Source organism: Aquila chrysaetos, chromosome 8, assembly GCF_900496995.4.
Source record: "Aquila chrysaetos chrysaetos chromosome 8, bAquChr1.4, whole genome shotgun sequence".
Classification (NCBI taxonomy): Eukaryota; Metazoa; Chordata; class Aves; order Accipitriformes; family Accipitridae; genus Aquila; species Aquila chrysaetos.
The window spans coordinates 3,953,175-3,974,319 of NC_044011.1; the positions used below are offsets into that span (position 1 = coordinate 3,953,175).

Below are 21,145 nucleotides of genomic sequence, written 5' to 3' on the forward strand. Positions count from 1 at the left end.
CCTGAACTGCATCCTATTGGGAAGGAATTGCTCAGCAAAGCCCCACCCCAGCCCCATCCTTCACCTGTCAGACCTGCACATGGGCTCTGTCAGCCCCATACTCCCTGGATGAAGCAAGTGGGGGTTGACCACAGCCTTTTCAGGGATCTTTGCAGAGTAGCACCTGCGCTTTTTACTGCCAGGGATGAATTCACAGGTGGTCCCAACAAACAGAGCTGTAACCCACATTAGGTGCCAAAAACATCTTTATTAGCAAAGTGTACACTAAAACTCCAGAGAAAGAGATGCTCACAGTTTTACTACTCTCAAAGGGAGCTCGATACATTACTTGAGCAGGCGGCCTAGGACTGTCACAGCATCTAACCGAACGGCAAGGCAGCAGTGCTAAGTGGGCTTCTCCTACGGGGGTGCTGCGGGAGTCTGCCAGGGAAAGGACTGGGGAGGAGGAAGCATCTATCAAACCTTTATCAAAAGAGAGAAGCTGGGAGGAAGGGCTGGAGATGAGGTGTCTGGGGCTTTTCGGCTTTCCAGGATTGTGCTTTTGAGTTTTGTGCTTTATGCCCAGGCCAGTGACCAGCTGGGTTTATCTGGGGAGTTGTGGGATGCGTGTTGGGGTTTGCAAGGCGCAATCAGCCTTGCTGGAGAAGTCGGCGCCCTAGGACTCGTGCTGAAGCATGCTGCAGTGGCAGGGGCTGTTGGCCCTTAGTTTCTCAGTGGCAGTCAAGTAGGACAAGGATAGTTTCTGTCCTCTGTCCTTGTCCTAGGCTTCCCACCTGCAGCTCCCCCCAGTACTGCACTGTGGAGATCTCCTCCTCCTCTGGTGACTACCCTTTCTGTAATGCCCACAGGCTCCGCTCGGCTAAGCCCAGTACCAACGCAATGGTCCCTGCTCCAAAGAGCTGACAGCAAAGTGGCCTCGCAGTTAAGAGCCATGGATTTGCTCTCCTCCGGTCACTGTGGCTCACTTGGTTCGTGCCGTTCTTGAGAGGAAGCCTTGGCAAGGAAGAGGCAGTGAGTGGGTACCGTTTGGCCTAGCCAGCTTGTTGGTGGCTGTAAGAAAGAACTGCTCTGGGTTCACTATAATGTGCAAATGAAACCTACTCTATGGGAACCGCTGGAAAACGTTGACCTTGGAAGCCAGCCACTCTATGCTTCCTTTCATGGTGGCAGAATACAGCTACAAATTATACCCCTGAGCCAATGGCATTGTCCTCCGTCTTACCCTTGCAGTCAAAATCAACATCAACTGACCGAGCTCGCAGTTGAGGTTCCTCTTGACTTGCTTCGCGGCCCCCATCTCTAACTTCCAGGAAGCACTGGGTCGGAGAGGTGTCTCTGAATGTCCTGGTGCTCGGAAGATGCCTCCAAGTGCTCAGGGAGGGAAGGGAAACGAGAGCCCCGGAAGAGTCCCTGGGTATTTGGTGCCCTTTCGTGGGGAGGCTCTGGATTCGGGAGAGGTGGGGAATGGTGCTCCTGCTCGGAGTGGACCGTCATAGTTTCGTCAGATGCCACAGCGAGGTGCATCCCGCTTGACAAGGAGTCCTTGGATTTCAAGTGGAACTTTTCTACCTCCGTGTAGCTCGGGCTCTGGTGGGAAAGGAGGAATCAGGTGGGTTATGGCAAAAGCAAAACAAAGTAGCTGCCATGCTCTCTCCTCACACCATCAGGCCCCAAGCCCCAAAATATTATTTTTTGCCTGAGGAAGCCTCAGAGCAGAGGAATCCACTCCCCTCCCTACTGATGGGGCAACCCGGTAGTGCTGGAGATGGCAGGCTGTGCCCCAAAATCAGCGATGCACTGGGCAGAAGCATCTCTAGGTAGATCTACTCCCATTTCAAGACCCCTGGGCTGTGCCTGGACCCATGAGTGCTTGGCTGTGCTTTGCGTGCAGGGAGGCTGAAGGGAACCGCTGGCCCTCCAAGACCCGTCTGCTCCGGGGCAGAAGGAAGCTCGGCTGGTGCTGAGCCAGGAGGGGTTGGTCTTACCTGCTCCGGGGTTGTCGTCTCCTCGTCTTCCAGGGGTGCGCAGGGGGTGAGCGGCTCCAGGCTCCGCGGGAGGATGCCGTACATGGCCAGGTTGTGGGAGGACGGCGAGATGGGGCTGTACGCGGGTGGCACTTGGGACAGCTGGCGCTGCAGAAGCTGGAGGATTATATTAATGTCTGACGACATCCTGGACTCCAGCCTGGGGACAGAGGAGCCCGGCATTAGCACAGTGCATCCCGCTGCATCCCACGAGAGCCAGACCCATGGCAGGGCAGGGGAAGCACTGGGGAGGAGGTGCTGATTCAGCTGCCCGAGGGTGATGATGCTTTGCCTGGTGCTGCTTGGTGAGGTTTTTAGAGAGCTTCAAACCAGCACTGCCACAGAGAGATCAGTCCTGCCGTCTCTCTCCTGCCACACCCAATCATCCCCTGCCCAATTTTTTGTGGAGCCAAACTGGGATTTGGAGTGGGGAACTGAACAAAGCTAAAACTACCCTGGAGGGGGGGAAAAATTGCAATGGTTAGTTTTAATCTGGATCAATTCTCCAGGCCAGCTGCCTGTGCTGACAGATGGGAGCAGGTTGGTGCCAACCATTTTTAACTGAGGAATAGAAGGAAATGGAAAAGTAGAATAAGTCTCTTCCTTCTGCCTTGTCCTTGGCTGAAATGAGCAGCTCTGGCAGGAGCGGGCACAGCCCCCCTTGCAGGCAACAGTCCTGGCAGCACTTACAGAGTGGGTAGGAGATCTGTCCCCTGCTGCTGGGGATGGCACATTGGTGAGACACTGAAATACATGTGTGGGCACTGCAGTGAAGTGAACTTAACATGGGCAGCAGCCGTGGGCGGGAGAGCCAGCCGCCTGTGTGGGTGCTGGCTGGGGCCTTTAAACCTGCGTCTCTGGTGTGGCCTCTTCCTTCTTGTTCAAAAATCATGTATTTTTTCTTATTTAGAGGGTAACAATGTGCACGAGGCTCGTTTGCTCGAGCAAGAGGATGCTAGCAGCTCTTTGCAGCAGGAAGAGGAGGCCTGCAAAGGGCTCAGGTTGTGAGCCTGTGGGTGGTTTCATGTCTGCAATTGCATCGAGTCTGGAAACAGCGGCAAAGCAGCAGATCCCAGGGGTGGTGGCACAGCAGCAGACGAGGTGCTGGGCTGCAGCCAGGGCCAGGACTTGCAGTTTGAGAAGCCGCTGCATTTGCAAAGCACTCCCACCACCTCCCCAAGGAATGCAGTGTCCTAGGAGATCAGGAGGTGGCATCTGCTGTACACAGAGCCCACTGCAGCCACCCCTAGAGAGCAGGAGAAGGTGATGGCCCAGAGCCCACCCTGGGTGCTCTCCAACCCTGTGCCCTGGGGACGTGCCCACCTGCTGAGCTGGGCCTGCAGGAGCTCCAGCCTGGACTCGATCTGCCCTGGTCTGTAGTCGCTGTGCAGGGGGATGTCCCGCGAGCTGTGTACCAAGGAGATGTGTTGCAAAGGGTCTGGGTGGTCGTTCGGTCTTCGGTCCTCCCAGAAGGTGAACATGTTGGGGATGTCCAGGGGGGTGGCTGGAAGGAGAAGACACATCTCAGCACTTCTGTCTTGCATCCTTCAGGCCCACTGGCATGGAGGTGCTCCAGAGTCCATCACACAACACATTCATGGAGAGCCATCACCCTGACATACATGGTATTCAGAGAGAGTCCATCACCCTAGCACCTGAGGTGCTTATAGGGATCCATCACCCTGGCACCTGAGGTGCTTATGGGGATCCATCACCCTGGCACCCAAGGTGCTCATGGACAGTCCATCGCACTGGCACCCAACACGCCTATGGAAGGCGTTGCCCCATGGGGCAACCCCAAAGGGGTCCCTGGGTGCTAGGAGAAACTGCAGGGCACAGGAGGGACAGAGCAGATACTACTGGGGACAAAAGGCAGCAAAGACCCTTGGCCACAAGTGTGGCTCCCCTCAGATTCATGTGAGTTGCTTTGCTCTGCCCCAAGACAAGGCCATCATGCCCGAGCATCTCTCACCATCCTCCTGCCAGCTTTGGCTGTAGCTGTGGGTACCTGTGTAGGACTGGCTGCTCTCTGCCGCCTGCTTGCCGACCTCTGTCCTGCCGGCGCTGGTGGTGACGAGGCTGAGCGTGGGCAGAGCAAAGTCATCCTTTTTGGATGTGGGGAAGGGCTCAGCTTTTGTAGGGCTGCCAGCCTTGACCTCGTCATCGCTGATCTGGGAGCAGGGAGTGGTGCTGCTGCCCAGGTCGTCCCACTGGTCCTTACTCAGCGGGTCCTGTGGGTTGGTGAGCTCTGAGTAGGTGTGATACTGCTCTGCATCAGAGATGCCCGTGTCTGGGTCTGTGGGGCAGCACAACAGGTTAATTTGGGGAGTACCACACATGGCAAAATCAGCCCCCATACCCTCTAAGGTGCCTGTAGGGCTGGAGCGTCCTAAGGAGAGGGAGGGAAGGCAGCGTCAGTGCCCCCAGGATGGGGACATACAGGCTAGTCTGCAGGGACGGGGGCACCGGCAGCCACCTCTGCTTCGGGGTGCCTGCCAAGGCAGTAATTAAATAATGATCCTGCTCCCCAGCCCTGCAAGCCAGGCTCTGCTGACGCCGTGGGACTCACCAGGCTTGTTGGGCTGGCAAAGGGAGTGCTTGCGTCGGCGCGCCCGCCGGTAGGTGCAGTCATACTCCTCGCTGAGTGGTGAGCGGGGAACGCTGTCTGCCTGAGGGATGAGAGGGGCTGGTCACCAGGGAAAGGGTGCCATGTCCCATCCAGGGGTACCAACGCCCATCCATGGATGCCATGTCCCATCCATAGGTGCGACGTCTCATCCATGGGTGCCATGGCCCTGGGTGCCATGGGGACTACAGCCCATTCAGCATCCTCCTAGGGCTGGTCTCCAGCTACTTCTGCCTCTCCATCACTGCCCTGTCCCACCCAGTGACTTCTGGACTGGTTGCAGGGCTCAAGGGATCCTAGAGGCTGGCCTCGCTGCTCTGAGACTGAGTTGAGGGTGTCAGGGCCATGGGGAGGGAATGAGCACCCTGAGGTGGGGCAGGACATCCGGGGGTGGGACAGGACACAGAGGGAATTTGACTTTCTTTTCTATCTTACCAGGCAAGTGTCTCTGAAAAAAATGTCAGGAAAGGACAAAGTCCTGTCATAAAGTTTAAGAGTCAAACAGCAATGACAAAAATGCTCCAAGCCTTTCACAGATTGCAAACCAGATTATTTAAAAAGGAAATTTCAGAGAAAGCTGGTACCCAACTCAATGAAGCATGAGAATATTTCTTACTTCAGCAGCCTCCAAACATGTGTGTGACCCACTTGTCCAGGCTGGAGCAGTGCCTGGAGATGATTTACAAGTGCTGCAGAGCAGAGTACTACCAACATGGCTTGTGGGGCCAACTTTTCCAAAGAGCTCAGGAATGTGTAATATGCAAGTGCCTGCTGGGCTGTGGGGGAAATCATAACTCCATGGAGGGTGCCTTGGGAAACGTGGCTGCTGGCCAATCCACCACCAAACTGAGTGAGGAGCACCTGTTGACATCCTTGCTTCAACCCTCCCACTTGCCAAATTTAAGGCATTGACCACATCCCTCCATGGGACAGCCCTGGCACTCACATCTCGCAGGTTGAAGGTGATCTCTAAGTTGCTCCAGAAGTTGTCAGAGAAGGCTGGGTACATATCCAAGACCTCCAGCAGGTCCTCCCTCTGGATCTTGTGCAAGTCGCAGTAGGTGAGGGCCCTCACATCGGCGTTGGACTTCCCTGGGCGGGCATAGAGGCTGATGGGCTCCCCAAAGATGTCATTCTTCCCTGTGCCAAGAGACAGCTCATTAGGGGGAGCTGGGCACCCACTCCAGCTCCGGATGTGCTGGACCAGCAGACCTCATTTTGGGGCTCATGAACAAGGGGATGCCCAGCAACCCTCACCCAGATTGTGGATGCTGGGGATTACACTGTGAAAGCCAGGGCAGTGGGTCATCAGTGATGGCTGGGGACTACTGAGCCATGCCCTGCTCTGCTCACTCCTTTGTGGCCTCTCCCTGACATCTACCGGGTATCCTCCATTCCCTGCCCACTGGGCTGGTGACCACCCAGATGTTGAGGAACAGCCTTCCCTTCTCCAGGACATGGAGAAGTCCTTCGCCCCTCACCTGCCACCCTTCGTCCACTGCTCATTGCCCATCACCCTTCACCCATCACCCTTTGCCTCTTGCCCATCATCCCTTGCCCTCCCAGAAGGAAGGACTTTTCCACCTAAGATGGCCACCACAATGTCTTCCCGGAGGATCTCGATGGAGCCCCGGGAGATGAAGTACAGTGTGGTGAGGACATCTCCGTAGTGCACCAGGGTGTCTCCGGGTGGTGCGTGAGTCGTCTTGAACTTCATGGCCAGGGCACGCAGGCAGCCTTTGCTGGCTCCTCGGAAAGCCTTGCAGTTCTGGAGCAGCGTGCGGTTGAGGTGGAGGCAGATGTCTGCCTGCAGGCAGTCGGGGAAACCCTTCAGCACCTGCAAAGAGCGAGGGAGAGATGCCATCACGCCACCATCCCCAGGAAGGACTGCCGTGGCAGCCCCGGGAGGCTGTGTGATACACAGCCTGAGATGCTGGGGCCAAACGGGGAGCCCCAGAGCCCAGAAAGCCAAAGCTGAGGACATCTTCTGATCTTCCCTTGGCAGATGCCTGCCTGTTTGTCCCTGGCTTGTACTGCATGCGTCGGGGATGAGAGCACTCCCGAGCAATAAATAATAATAACCAGATCAATCTATTTATACCCACTGGTGGCATATTCCCCTTTTCATCTTTATGCCCACTAATCTTGGCTGAATGAGAGTACAAACTGGTAATGAGGTGCTGTCCTAATTAAACAGCACCTGCCTCAATGCCAAGAAGCAGCACGGGCTAGTTGTGTGCAGCAACAGCTAAATATACCCGTGGCAAATACCTCGCGTTGAATAAAAGCTAAATGTGAAGGTGAAATCAAGGTAAAACTCGCAATATGGAGAAAGCTGCTGCCACCGATAGCTCATGGTGCCAAGGTAAAATCCACCTGGGTCTGGGTTTCTTTTGGAGAGCAGCATATGGCCCCGGGGTCCCCCTTGCTCTCTTCTCACATCCCACTGGTGGCCAAATCTGGGACAAGCAGGCTGGGGCCGGTGAGCGTGGCTTATTCCCAGCTCTGTCATGATCTCACAGGCTGGCAGCAGTGCCTTAGTTTCCCTACTGGGAAATCGGGGGTGGGTGAATTGATCAGGCCGTGCGATGATTGATTAGATCGTATTGCATCTCAGCAGCATCCAGCAGGAATTGGTGTGAGCAGCGGCACGTCCAATCCGCAAGCTCAGCTGGTAGCAGGGGATTTGTGACCTGGGTTTGCACTAAGCCGGGAGAACCTGTGCTTGGTAGGGTGCCATGGCTTTGCTTCTAGTTATTGCCACTGATGTCCAGCCCAGGGTGTCTCCTCCATGAAAGAGGTTTAACCTGAATCTCTCCCAGCAGCAAACACCCAAATGCTGCCCAGTTGTTTAATGTGGCAGCAGCAACTGAAGACGGAGAGGTTGAATTCATGCAAATCTGTGTCCTGATGATGCTCAGGGATGGAGGAGGGTCAAGTCTTAGGGAAAAACGGAGCATGAACTGGGAATGAGCAGGCTAATGACTAACGACATGCCCAGGGCCAAGAGACGGGGAGTACCAACTTCCATCTCCCTTCTTGCCTCATCCTTTCTCATTCCTCTCTGCCTTGCACCTGGCTGAGCCAGCACGTTTGTGCACTGAACCCTGTGGCCATGAGCCAAGTCCTGCCACCCCGGCCCCAGCCTGGGACTCCTTGGCTGAGCCCCCTCCTCACCCCTGCAGTGCCCCGGCGCCGTCGGCACAAGCCTCCCCGCCGGGCTCGGAGACACACCGCCTCTCCAGCGTGGCTCCGCCATTGATCCCCCCTTTGCTAACAAACAGCTGCCTCTCCGGGCTCTAATTAAAATGGATTGAGGTTTATTTAAATGCCCTCCTTTCCCTGCCACTGAGAGCGGGATGCACTTTGCTTAGCAACCGGCGGTGTGGAGAGGAGCTGGATCGATACCTGCTCCGCGGCTCTGTGACACCAACAGACACCGGCCTGAAAGAGCTCGGCGCTGACGGGGGCTCTGAGCTCCTCGCCAGCGCGCCGGCACCAAACCCGCTCTCTGGCCAAGAAATGCCGTCATGGCCCTGGAAAACCTCTGGGTAGATGTGGAGGGATGGACAGACAGGGGGGGAGAAGGAGAAAGGGGGATGCAGGAGGCGAATGGATAGACAGACTCTGTCTCCAGCCTCCCAAGTCGTCTCCTGCCTCCTCTCTGCCCTGGTCGAAAGGATGGAAATGTTTGGGTGGACCCAGAGCTGGACTCCAGGTCGTTCAGGACAAGGTGCCATGAGGACATGGGGCCTCCCCGCCCCGTACTCACCGCATTCATGTCGATGCCGTTGGTGTAGGACCAGGCGTGCTGGAAATACTCCTCCAGGCGCTGGCGCAGGGGGTTGGGGATCTGGTGGAAGCGGATGAACTCCTTGACCCGCAGCATCTGCGTGTGGTAGCGGGCTGTGCCCGAGTACAGGCGCTGGATGATAGCAGAGACGTTGCCAAAGATGCTGGCGTACATCAGAGCTGCAACGAGAGGGCAGGACTCAGCAGGACATGGGGAGATGCATGTCCAGCTACATCGGACCTGGAACCAGCAGATTTCCAAAACCCATACCTACCATGGACCTGAAACCAGTGGGTTTCCGAAACCCATATTTCTATCTATCACTCCATCCATTTGTCTGTGCAGAAGGGGCACAGGCAGATGCTGTCTTAAAATCCCACGTGCTCTCCCTGTTTCTCCCCAGAGCAGCCCCTCCAACCTCCAAAGCAGGGATGGGGACAGCAGGACACGCGCAGGCACTCACAGCCAATAAGCATGACACAGATGGAGAAGATCTTCTCAGAGTTGGTGTTGGGTGAGACGTTGCCGAACCCCACGCTGGTGAGGCTGCTGAAGGTGAAGTAGAGGGCGGTGACGTATTTATCCTTGATGGATGGGCCGGAGGAGAGGTCGCTGTCATTGTAGCGCTTGCCAATCTGGTCACCCAGGTTGTCCAGCCAGCCGATCTTGTGCTCCATGTAGGGCCGCTCCACGTTGCCGATGGCATACCAGATGCAGGCCAGCCAGTGGGCAATGAGGGCGAAGGTGCACATGAGCAGGAAGAGCACGGCCGCTCCGTACTCAGAATAGCGGTCCAGCTTGCGGGCGACACGGACCAGGCGCAGCAACCGGGCGGTCTTCAGGAGACCAATGAGGGTGGTGGTCTGCAGGGGCAAGGTGAGAAAACTCAGGGACAAGTAGGGCATAAATCTGGCCAAAGGCATGTCTCCAGCCTAGCTGTGCTCCCTTTGAAGGATAAAAATGCATTGCTAGAGCATGAATCACCTTGTCGTGGAGGTGACATCTGAAATAGGTTAGATGAATCATGCCACAGAACGGGCAGTTTCCCTCTGCTGACCATAAAGGCAACAAGCTCTGGGATTACAGGTGAGCGAGTGAGAGGAGCCAAGGCCAACTCCATGTTTCCTGATGGGTCCTCACCTTGCCAACTGTTGCTCCCAAAACAGCTGCCTTTCACCCCACCCCACAGGCTCTTAGCTGAGGTGAGGCCTCCAGGTAGCGCAGTAACCACAGGGCCATCCCATTGCCAACATTTTGAGTCTGGCTGGCAATGCAGCCTAAAATTTGGCCTCGCTGGCGTGTGGGGCCGGTCCCTAAACTGAGCTCCCAACCTGCTCTGCTGGGTCCAGTTAGACACTATCTTAGCACTTACAGTAGGGTCTGTGTGGCTGTCTGGCCCTACTAAATAAAATTCCAAGTTCCAGCTGCTTCATAAAAACATGTAATGACATCCTTGTCCATCCCTCTGACTCACCACCCCTCTCCTTGCAGATCTAGCCATCCACCGCTTACATTAAGCCATCCACATCCCTCTCTTTCTCTCCCATACATCTCTCCCTATCCATGCATGAGTCCCCTCCTGTCCCGATGGACCTCCAGGCCCTGCCTGTACCTCATCAGAGCCAGAGCGGAAGATGAGCAGGTCAAAGGGGATGGCAGCGACCATGTCGATGAGGAACCATCCCTTGAAGTAGTGGATGGCAATCTTGCCAGGGTGGCTCACCACCTCATCGTTGACGTTGACGTAGGTGGTACGGAAGTTGATGACAATGTCCACAATGAACATGATGTCCACGATGAGGTCAATAATGTTGAGTGGGTCACAGGAGTAGCTGCAGTCCCAGTGCTTCTCTTCCACCTGCTCCTCATTGAGCAGGAAGGCGGCCGAGTAGGGGGTGAAGACAGCTGTGTAGATGACCAGCAGAAGGATGAGCCAGTCCCAGACGGCCTTGAAGGGACTGTAGTGCAGGATGGTCCATCGGTGGATGCGTGGTGCCTGCAGCTTGTACTCGGGAAGGACGTCAGCACCCAGGGATAGCACCTGCCAGGAGATGGGTGTGAGAAGGACGGGAGACCAGGAGAGAGGTTGGGTAAGGCCAGGAGCCAGGCAAGGGGCTCCCACGTGCTGGTAGGACAGTGAGGAGCATGCAGTGGGTTTCCTACACCCTTTTCACCTTCGTTGCCTTCATATGTGTTTGTCCAGGAGGCCACAAGATGAGTTGCCCACTATGGCTGACACCAAGGTCTGCCCGGCTCCTCGTCTGTCTCTGATGGCCAGAGCACCCTTGGGGCAGCTGTTTACCTGCTTTATGCCCTTCAGACCCTACCATGCCAGCAGAGAGGAAAGTGCCTCCTGCCGTGCCTCCTTCTACCCTCAGCTCTGTGCCACCAGCCCAGGAGCTGCTGGGTATCCCTGGCACAGGGCTATGGGGATGGGCAGCTTGGAGATGCAGTCCCACGGCTGTGCCATGGCCCAGCCCCGAACATGATGGCACATTAGGCATCCCACAAGCCTTGCACGGTGCCTTTCATGGCCCCAGCAGGGACCTTCCCCCCTTGATGTCCCTCTGGCACAGTCGTCTCCCAAGGAAAGGGGACAGGTTGGGCCACCCCCAGCAAAGCCTGGCCTCGGGTAATGCCCATTTCCCATCTGAGCACCCCAGGGACGGGGTGACCTGCGGCCACTAATGTGCAAACACCATCATCTCATGCTCACAGGCATCCTCCCATATTGTCATGCGTCCCCAGGTCTGTCTGCCCTCATGGAGACACGCTCCCATGGCACCAGTGAGTGCCCACACATCCCAGGCCTGTCCCAGCTCCCCCCTCCAGGACCAACACTAGCTCCCGATGGGCTCTGAAGCCACTCTTGGGACAGAACGCAAGGTGCTGGGGACTGGGAGGGCTAGGGCTGTGCTGCTTTGGGTGCTGGGAGACAGTGGCATGAAGGGACTTATTTGGAGCTGGGGGCAGCTGGATCCTCCCTGCCTGCCCCTGCCGCTCTGTTGTCCCCCGTGTCCCCCCTCGGTACTGGCCACCAATACCACCTGCAGAGGAGGGCAAGGGGCAGCTCAATGTTCTCTCCTGGCACCGAGCCCCCTCGCTAAAAAGGTGCTTTTTGCCAGGCTGTGAAAGAGAGGAAAAGGGAAGCTCCACACGCCCCGAGGCCACGGTGATGGGCACCACCACGACTCTGGCAACAGATTTGAAAGAAGGGCCTGATCCTTCCTGCGCTGCCACCCATCTTGTTCAAGGGTTCAAGGGCTTCCCAAGGGCTCCTGGTGCTACGACCCAGAGCGGATCCAGCCCCGCAGCCCTGTTCTACCACGACGAGCACGTTCTCACATCCCGCAGCCCCGGGACGTCGGTGGGTCCCATGCCCTGGGGGTGCCCCCTGCTCCTACCTGCCTGCAGCTTGCCCGGCGCCCCAGGCGGCAACTGACCCTCGAAGTCCGGGTGTCCATCATGGGGGCCCCCAACCCCGCACGCCCAGGCAGCGACCGGCACGGTGGGTGCAGGACCGGGGCCATGGCATCGCCCACGCAGGCACGCATGCACTCGGCTGGGCGGGTGGGAGACATGCAGCTGCGAAGGGCATTCAGGAGCCTGGTGTGAATTAATCAAACCCAATCGATGCTGGGGCCCCCGTAGGGACAAGAGCACCAATGGGGCAGCAGGAGCCGCCGACGTCGCTGGCGGATGGAGAGGGGAGGGATTGGAAAAAGTGACCCAAACGCAATCGTTGTGGAAGGGAACGAGGCAACGGCTGGGCTTGGGGACCGGCTCCTGGGGGGACAGCAGGGGAGGGGACAAGGCGACGCTGGTAAAATGCTTGGTCCCAAAGCTAAGACATGCCCAGCAGACCTGAGACGGGCTCCTACGCCTTGTGTCTGGGAAAACCAGCAACGCTCCCACCCTCAGCAGCTGAATCTCTCCATCCTGCCTGGCCGGAGGCAGCTCTGTGGGGCTAGTCCTGAATTCAGGCCCCCAAATTCTGTTCCCCATGCTGGGACACCTGCCTTGCCCCTCGTCCCTGCTCCTGGCACCTGGCTCTTGTGGCAGAAGCAAGAGCAGGTCAAGCCCCGTTGTTTTCCAGGCAGGAATTAATAAAAACCCACAACCCCAAAGATTTGAGGCAGAAAAGGGAAAAGAAACAACCCCTAAAAGAGCATCGAAACCAACGCGGAGCCAGGGAGCAGCTGCAGCCTTGTCCCTCTCTGCCCCTCGGGGATGGGGAGGGCTGCGGGTGGCACCCTTGGGTGGCCTGGGTGGCCCCGGGAATCCCCACGGGTGGCAGTGCTGGGTGCCCCCCGTGGCGATCCCGCTGGGTGCCCCTTCCCTCTTCCCTCTTCCCCCTGCACTTACCGGCTTCAGCTGCAGCCGCAGGCTCATGGTGCGGGGTGCTGGGTGCTGGCAGCGGGGTGCCAGGCGGCAAGCAAGGGAGCGAAGCAGCCGCAGGAGGGAGGAGGAGGAGGAGGAGGAGGGATGGAGGAGGGAGCAGGGGGTGTGTGGGCTGTGGGTGACGAAGGGAGGAGGCTCCCATGGCCCTGGCTAACCCAGGCCGTTGCTCGTGCCGTGCGGGGCCCAGCAGCCATGTGCCTTCCTCCTCCCTTGCCCCGTAGTGGGGATGGGGATGGGGAGGGGGACACCGAGCTGGGGAGAGGGGGCCACACCAGAGTCACCGGGAGACCTTCAAGCACAAGGGACTGGGCAGGATCAGGCCCACGGTGCTGGCTGCAGGCGGGCACTGACCCAGTGTCCCTCCCAGCATGTATCCTGACACAACTCAGCCCCCCCATCCCTGTCCCCAGCACCCTCCTGCCCAGCTCCACCACCTCCCGCCGCCTGCGGGGAAGTTCAGGGGGACTGGGAGAGATGCCACCCACAAGATAGGACCCCAACCTGGTGGCACCGACCCCACGGTGTCCCCGTGTGCCTCCAGCCGTGCCCCTGGCAGGCTGAGCCCGGCACATTCATTGCACTTGTGACCTGCCCTCCCTGCCTGCTCGCTGCGGGGCCGGACCACCCCGACCAGCCTATGTCTGCCTCTCCCTGCCCGCCAGCCGGTATTTTTAGACGCTGTTAGCGGCGTCTCGCCGCCGTCTCTGCCTCATCCGTGAATTATTTAGTGGCCAAGAGCGGGGAGCCGTGGCTTGGCGGGAGATGTGGGGGACATCGGGGTGAGGACAGGCAGGATGCCTGGGTCCCCCAAGGCCGTGGGGAGATGCGGCGGGGAGGAGAGGTCCATCCTGTCCCATCCCATCCCATCTGGAGATTAAAGGCAAAGGGAAGATCGACCTTCGTGAGTGCCGCACGGCTGCACGACGGGGCCCTGCAGCCACCACCCGTCAGCTCCGATCCCGTCACCCCGCAACCAGCTAATGACCCCGCATCGAGCGGCCGGTGCCACCGTGCCAGCGTCACCCCAGCACGCAGCAGCGGTCCCCGATGTGTGGGTGTCCCTTGTGATGGGGACGGGGGCATGGAGGCTGCTCGCTGTCTCGCCGGGGCGTTCAGGGGCTGATCCCGGGTCACTGCGGTCACCCCCAGATGAGAGGGACTAAGCGGACTTCGGGATGAAGGGGACAAGCCAGGGGGACAACAAGCCCAAAAACTGCCCCGTGCCATGGGGAGCCCACCCGCCATGCACAGAGGCCACAGTGGTAAAGGTTTGCCAGGACCGAGACAGGAGGAAAATCCCACAGAGCACCCAGCTCTGATGGAGCAAACCTTCAAGCCTGGAGGCTTTTCTGGGGTCAGATGGCTGTATTTTCATTAAATTGGCCCTCAGCTGCTGCTGGCAATGGTGGGAGGTGCCCTTAGATGTATTTTGTACATCGTGGCGCTCTCGTGCCTCAGTTTCCCCACCAGAAAGAGCTCCTTACTCGGGATTGCAGGATACAACAGCACCTTTTACACACGCTGACATCCCTGTGTCCCCTACAGTGACAGCACGGTGCCATGCGTGTCCCCTTCGGTGACAGCGCACTGCCACAAGTGTCCCCTGCAGTGACAGGGCAGTGCCACACGTGTTGGTGACAGTGCAGTGCCACCTGCTGTCTCCCAGGGGATCCTGTGGCCCTTGGCGTGGCCACCCGTTTTCCTGGCATGGGGTCCCTGGCCGAGCACCTCGGGGCCAGCGGTGCGCTGGGGGATCCGTCCCCAGAATTGGGGGGTAGGAAACAGCGGCCAGAGCCTCCCCCAGGAACGAAACCACATGCACGCACAAACATGCACACGCGTGTGTCCCCTTCAAGGCCACCATCACCCCATGAGCAGTTCATGCCTGTGTTCCCCTGGCCACAGATTACCAGAAATACTGATTTAGGGGTGAAAAAGAGCATTTCAACCATTCAGAGGATGATGTAAAAATCAAACACAGGGATGCTGGCATTGCCTAGGATGGAAACTCCAGGTATCACTCTCCTCTCTGCTCCTCTCCTCCAAAACCCACAGGAATGGCTGTTACTGTACCCCAGCAGCAGCTCCACCACCCCACCGCTGCCTCGGTGGCATTCCTCCGCCCACATACCTGTGTGACCTTCTCGGTGACGTTCTGGGTGCGCTCCATCACCTTGTGGGGAGCAATTATCTCGATCTCTGTGGTGGAGCCTGAGCGGTGCTTCTCCAGGTTGAACTCCACAAAGTTGAGCGTGAACTGAGGGATCTGGCTGATGGTCCGGTACTTCATGAGGTCCGAGTCCGAAGTGGAGTTCGGGGGGTTGGGTTTGACGTGGGAAGCCTCTGAAAGAGGATGGAGAGCAACGTTGAGGAGGTTGGTATGAGCAGAAGCCAGTCCGCGGAGCCCTGATCTCGGTGCAGCACATCCAGGAGTTGGGGACCACCACAAGGTGCCACCAGAAGGTACCAATGTCTGCCTGGCCATAAAGGCTTGGCTTCTTCAGGGTGGCTCCTGACATGGGATGCCCAACCCGAGATGCCCGAGAGTGGGCTGCTTTTTGGACACATCACCCATCTTTTCACCATTAAATCTCCTTCAGGGGGCTCAGACCAGCTGCCAAAATACAGAGGCACCTAATATCCTTTGCTACCGCTGAAGACTGTGGCAGGTTGGGGACCAGCCCCAAGGAGACCCACCGAGGAGGGATGCCAAGACTGGCATGAAAACAGATGAAGGAGGAGGTGGGTCTCCTCCACCCTTGCATGCTTCAGCCTGACCAACATAGCTCCTGCCTTGGTTTTTGGCCACCAAACTGAGCCAGGAGCTGAATGATGTCCCCACTCAGATGTATCCTCCACCCCCAGGCTCCAGGTAGGGAGGTCGGGGTTTTCTCTTGAAGAGCTGTAGTGGGGCTGGATCCTGTCAGTTTTCCCTGGGGATCTGCCTCTCTGGGTCACCCCAGTGCAGGACCAGGGAGGAAACCCCAGAGGTGATCGGTTCATGGTCAGGCTTGTGGCAACGTGTAGTCGTGGAAGGGAGCATGTACCCACACCCAGGGCTTCAGGAACATCCCCAAGCACGGTAACCAGCGTGTCCCAACCTCTCTATCTCCTACAGGCAGGACAGCATTATATTTTCAGTTTTCTACCCCTTCTATCCCTTGCACTCTGACATTGACCCAAGAGGTGTCATGGGCAGGAGGTGTCTGAAGACATTGTGAAGGTGCCCAGTTAGCACCAGCCATCCTGCTGGAACCCTTCTCCTCCCTGTTCATTCCTCTTCCCTCCCTCTATGTTGTGTCCCCTCCTGGGGGTCCGTAACCTGTGACTGTTTGAGTATCATGATCCCCCACCCTGTTTTCTCAAGCCAGACACCGCAGACTGATCTCTCTCCATCCCCCCAATTACTGAGGCTTCTCTTGCCTGACCTCCATCTTATTTGTCATCATCTCTCTCGCGAGAACAAGAGGTCTGGACACGAACACCATGGTGGAGGTACGTTTCCTCCTACAGAGTGGCCCGCCCGGTGTCTCGTCCACCTCCAACGCATGGACACAGCTCACGTTGCACATGCCTGCAGACCCCTTCCCTCCCTCCCGGGGAGGTGGGACGGCATCGGGACGCCCCTCGCGTGGGGCGGCCGAACGCAACCTCACGCGGTCTCACGTCTCACGCGCAACACCATGGATGGCTCTACCCAAAAAGCAGGACCTGCCGACGCAGGGAATCACATGGAGACGAGCAGGTTTTGGGGAGAAAACCCCAGCTTATCTCCACTTTGCAGAGGGAAAAGCAGTGAAAAAAAGAGACCTCCCCCCCGAGACGTGCCGGGGCCATCGCCCGGGACCGTGGCTCCCGCAGTAGGACCGACAACTCCGGGGTTTTTCCCCTACCTGAGTTTGCCCTCCTTTCCCTGAATTTTCTCTGGAACTCAGACCTCGCAGCCTCAAAGTTGTCCAAGGAGGAGACCCTGCGGAGGCTGTGGAAGCTGCCCCCGGGGCGAGACCGAAAGAAACCCCACGCAGAGTACGACCCTCGTGGGCCCAGCAAGGGAGGCTCTTGTTTCGGGGACGAGTGTTGTAGGGTGGGGTCGGCCTCCAGGCTCGGCCTCCGCTCCTTTTCCAGGAGGGATTCGGTCTCTGACTGCACACAGTTCTCCTTGGGCGATGTCTTCAAGTCCCTCAAAATCAGGGAGTCACCACCAGGCTTTAAGACAGCCGGGAGAAAGCGTTTTATTAGAAGGAGTCCTCGCGTGCTGGGGGGGAAGGAGGGGGAGCTGGGGGAGGTAAGAGGAGGGGCAGAGGGCTGGGAAGCGCTGCGGTTCCTGAGGTCACCTCCAACCGGGACCAGGACCTGCTTTGCGGTGGGGCGACCGAGTCCTCGGGGACTTGGCAGCTCCTACCTCCTGCCAGCTCCTACCGGAGGCTGGGTGGCCGCGGGGTGGTTTGCAAGGCGATGCTGCACAGCTGGGAAGCAGGCCAGAGCAAGAAAAGAAGAGGAGACCCTAGGGATAGGCTTGCCTGGAGTACCTGCCTTGCCGTGCGCTTTTCCGAGGTGTCCCTACGTCCCACCACTGGACCTGCCCTTCCCTCACCTGCTGCAAGAGCTCAGGCCACCACCGAGGGTCGGTGCCCGGGGTCCTGTGCTGGCGTCTATGGGAGAGGATGTGTTCTGCACCAGGAAGCACTGGAAGAGCTGCTGGGCTTGCAAATTTGGCCATATGTGGTCCTCCCTCTCCTACAGCACCCCTTGGCCGTTGCTAAACCTTTTCCCCTGGAGACCTAAAGAGTTTCCAGCCTTTAAGAACTTCTGCAATGGGATGCACAAAGCAGCCATCTTCTGGGGCAGAAACCTATGGGTCTATGCCCGTACCCATCATATCCACGGGAGGGACTGGGATTTTACGTACGTGCCCAGGGCACGCTGTGGCACTTCTCACTATCCCTAAGGACCTTATTGCAGTTTTAGGAAGGGCTGCCTGCTGACTGCCCCTGCATCTGCTGGGCTGCCCCAACTTGGACCAGGCTCCACCAAAGTGGTGGGTCATCAGGTCGTCCTCAATGCACATCTTCCATGCGTGTACACCTGAAACATTGCAGTGCACCACGCAGCTTCAAACTGGGGGTACCCAGAGCCTTTAGCAGTGCTGGTGTCTGTAGGACTGACATACCCAGAACACCTTATAATGCTACATGTGTCTTCCACTTGCTGTAAACACAATCTCTGAGAAGACAGGCATCAAATCTGTAATTTTGGGAAGCAGCTTTATCCAGGCTGTCTGGATACACCCAGCACAGCGAGAACCTGGCGCCTGGGGATGCGTTAGCAGAGCAAAAGCCTCCGGCCCACAGCCCTGTGCCTGAAGCTGCAGCATTTCAGAAAACAACACGTCTTTGCCCGGAGATGCCTTGAGCACTTTTGACAGTCAAGAAGCCACCAAGAACAGCAATCTCTAAAGAGGTCCCACCAACATTTTCCCAATCTCGTCATGTCAGTAATGACAGCGTCACCCTCCGTCACACAAAGCACAGTCTTTGCTGAAGGACTAAGCCAGAGCTGCCTGCGCTGCCTGGCCCCTGCCAGGAAAACGTGGGGAAACGTGCCCTTTCGAGGTTTACCTGCAAGTCCCTGCCAGTCCCTGCTTAGAGCAGACCTACTCCAATCTCCTGCAGTAACCAGCACGTCCCCTCCTTGGGGTGGGGACAACTCCCTGGAGCTCCACCATCCTGGACAACTTGCACTACGGAGCCAGACCTTCCTCCCAGCTTCGGCAGCGGTGCCCGCCGGCTCGGCACATCTCCCGCTCCCCCTGCGAGCCACGGCACGCGCCGTGCTGGGCTGGCCCCAAGGAGCAGCACCATCTAGCTCTATCCCATGCCACCAAAGCACCGCCGCTCACCACCAGCCCTCGCCAGGACCAGTGCTCAGCACTGACCCAGTGCCGGAGCCCCTACCGCCGGATACGGCCCGAGCCACAGCAGCCGAGGGAGAGCGGGATGGGGAGAGCGGAGGAAGAGCGCTGGGACCTGGCCTGAGGCATGGGCTTATATCAGACAAAGGCTACGGTTACCTTTCCATAGTCAATGGCTACTCCATCAAACTCACTGGTGGGCAGAGATTTCCGCTGGATTTTGAGTCGCCGCAGGGACGGGAGACTAAACTTCAACCTCCTACCTTGACCTTGTTAGAAAGAAAAACAAAACACAAGAGAGACAGATGTAACCTAGCTGCACGTGATGGCTGGAGCGAGATGGGGCGGCGCGGTGGCAGGGGAAGAGGCTATGGAGAATTTTGGGTGGCTTTGGGGGACGTATGTGCTGCGTGGCCCTTCCTCCTCCAACATACTCGCTATTCCCGTGCCATCGCATCGCCATGTGCTCAAGGCAGAGCCTGACCTGGCAGAAAGCACCGCTGGGCTGGACGAGAGTCCCCTACAACCGTGGATGCAAGACGGGAAAGGTGCAGAGCATCCCTAAGCCAATTAAAGAGGTTAAAGCCACTTAAGGGATTTGGACCTGGAGGAAATCGAGCCTCTAAATCTCCCTGGTGGGACTTGGGGGAAAAAAAAAAACACATGAAAGAGATGGTAAGTTAGCAAGGCATTAAAAAAGTAGTTCCAGCAATTTTGTTTCTGGAGTTGTTCTGGATTTTAGGCGAGGGATGCTGGACCAAAGAGAGGGGGTCCCTTGCTGCCATCACGGGGAACCAGGAGACCGTCTTGCCGGAGACTGGGACCGGGACAAGGGCAGCCGGGGCTGCAAGGAGCTGCAAAAGAGGTTCAGGAGGGGAAGGGGCCAGATGTGGAGGGGAACCGGCAGTGCCCACAGCGGGATCCAGTGCCCCTCGTTATGACACCCAGTACGAAGTTGCTTGTCCTCTTCTAGTGCTGGTCCATGGAGGAGACTGTGGCTGCCTGCTACTACAGGGTTAGTGTGAGCAGCCAGGCTCACACCCTGCTGCCTCGGGGCCCAGGTCAGCCCTGGGATTCATCTGACCCCCAGCAGCACCAGTTGTACTCACTAACTGGACCAAAAGTGGCCTAAATCCTGAGGCGTGTGGGACGCGACATGAGCTCCGCAAAGGCATTGTCCTCTGGGAAAAAGCAGCACATTGAGGAGCTGTTTGGTTTTGGCAGGATTTGCTTCCCTCACCAAGCCCCGACACACCGCTGAGCCACTTGGGCAGGCTCCCGACCTGCCCAGTTCCCCAAAAATGCCCCCGCTGACGGGGGGACCACGCAGGCTCCCTCTGCTCACCCCATCCTCACTGCCCAGAGCAGCTTTCCAGCTGGAAGAAGCAAAGCAGCCAACTTTCCCTGCACACCAGTGAGCCAGGGACCGGCAACGCAGCCGCCTGCGGACGTGTAATTAAAGACTGAGTCAGAAAACCCGTGCACGAGAGACCGATCTGGGCTGGCGCCAGCAGCTCTGGCCTTTCCGCACTCCCCAGCGCTGGAGTGGGAAACCTGAGCAATGCTCCTCGGGATGTGCAGCACAATCTATCTATCTCCAACGCGCAGGAAAGCAATAGGTACCCCTTTATTTGGGTGCCTTCTGCAGCCAAAGGTATGTCTCGGGGTGGAATGGGGTACGGATGCATCGTATGTCGACATGTACTGAGAGCTGAGGGGGCTGCAAAGCAACACCGGTGCTGGAATTTAGGATTTCCTCAGCAGTCTGTGCATAGAGGCTAACTGGTATTAAAGCAATACACCAAAAATATAAATCCCATCGCTTCATAGACACAGGAACACATGCACAGGTTATATATACATTCACACGCATATGTCCAGAAGTCCCGTGTGCGTATGTCTGGCCTGAGGATATATAAAACCCATCACCACACAGAGCTCCTCTGCTGGTACCTGCTGCCATGCACGCAAACACCTTAATGGCTCTGGGATGTATAGAGGCACCGAGTGTGAATGTGTTAAAGCTCACATTACCATACTGATACAAGGGGCAGCGTGAAGGGTCCCCGTCAGCCCCTGATGTGACCCTGGCCCTGGCTTGAGTCCCGTCCCTCTGTGTCACCCCACGTGCCGTGGGGGGACGGACCCGGGCTGCTCCCACAGCTTTACTTTGAGGCCTGCCCAAAGCCTCCCTATAGTGACCCGCATGCCCAGGGAGCGTTTGCATGAAGATAGATGTAGGATTATTTCCCCGACTAAAATATAGGTGACTGGCACCGAGGGCTGTGTAGCAGGTGGGTATTTAGAAGCTACAGTTCTCCTTCCCGTGGTCAGGTCCAACATCTGCATTCCTGGGTATCCGCATCCCCTTGAGAGCCTCACCAGAGATC

At 57.6% G+C, this 21,145-nt stretch overlaps 1 protein-coding gene across 3 annotated transcripts in view; it reads right to left on the bottom strand.

Moving 5' to 3' along the window:
- Nucleotides 1-227: 227 nt before the first annotated feature.
- The window catches only part of KCNH6 (potassium voltage-gated channel subfamily H member 6), a 34,024-nt gene continuing 13,106 nt past the window's right edge, over nt 228-21,145 (bottom strand). The window contains exons 4-16 of one of the 3 annotated variants that reach the window (XM_030022944.1): nt 18,915-19,024; nt 16,738-17,050; nt 14,976-15,187; nt 10,056-10,484; nt 8,907-9,306; nt 8,423-8,622; nt 6,235-6,487; nt 5,597-5,790; nt 4,594-4,693; nt 4,033-4,320; nt 3,348-3,528; nt 1,986-2,184; nt 228-1,587 (exon numbers count right to left, since the gene is read on the bottom strand). In XM_030022944.1, coding sequence (XP_029878804.1) covers nt 1,300-1,587; nt 1,986-2,184; nt 3,348-3,528; nt 4,033-4,320; nt 4,594-4,693; nt 5,597-5,790; nt 6,235-6,487; nt 8,423-8,622; nt 8,907-9,306; nt 10,056-10,484; nt 14,976-15,187; nt 16,738-17,050; nt 18,915-19,024 — 3,167 coding nt within the window. In that variant the 3' untranslated portion in view covers nt 228-1,299. Of the gene's footprint in view, nt 1,588-1,985; nt 2,185-3,347; nt 3,529-4,032; nt 4,321-4,593; nt 4,694-5,596; nt 5,791-6,234; nt 6,488-8,422; nt 8,623-8,906; nt 9,307-10,055; nt 10,485-11,847; nt 12,768-14,975; nt 15,188-16,737; nt 17,051-18,914; nt 19,025-21,145 lie in introns of those variants that run through there. The other 2 variants (XM_030022945.1, XM_030022946.1) reach the window with 2 other exon arrangements.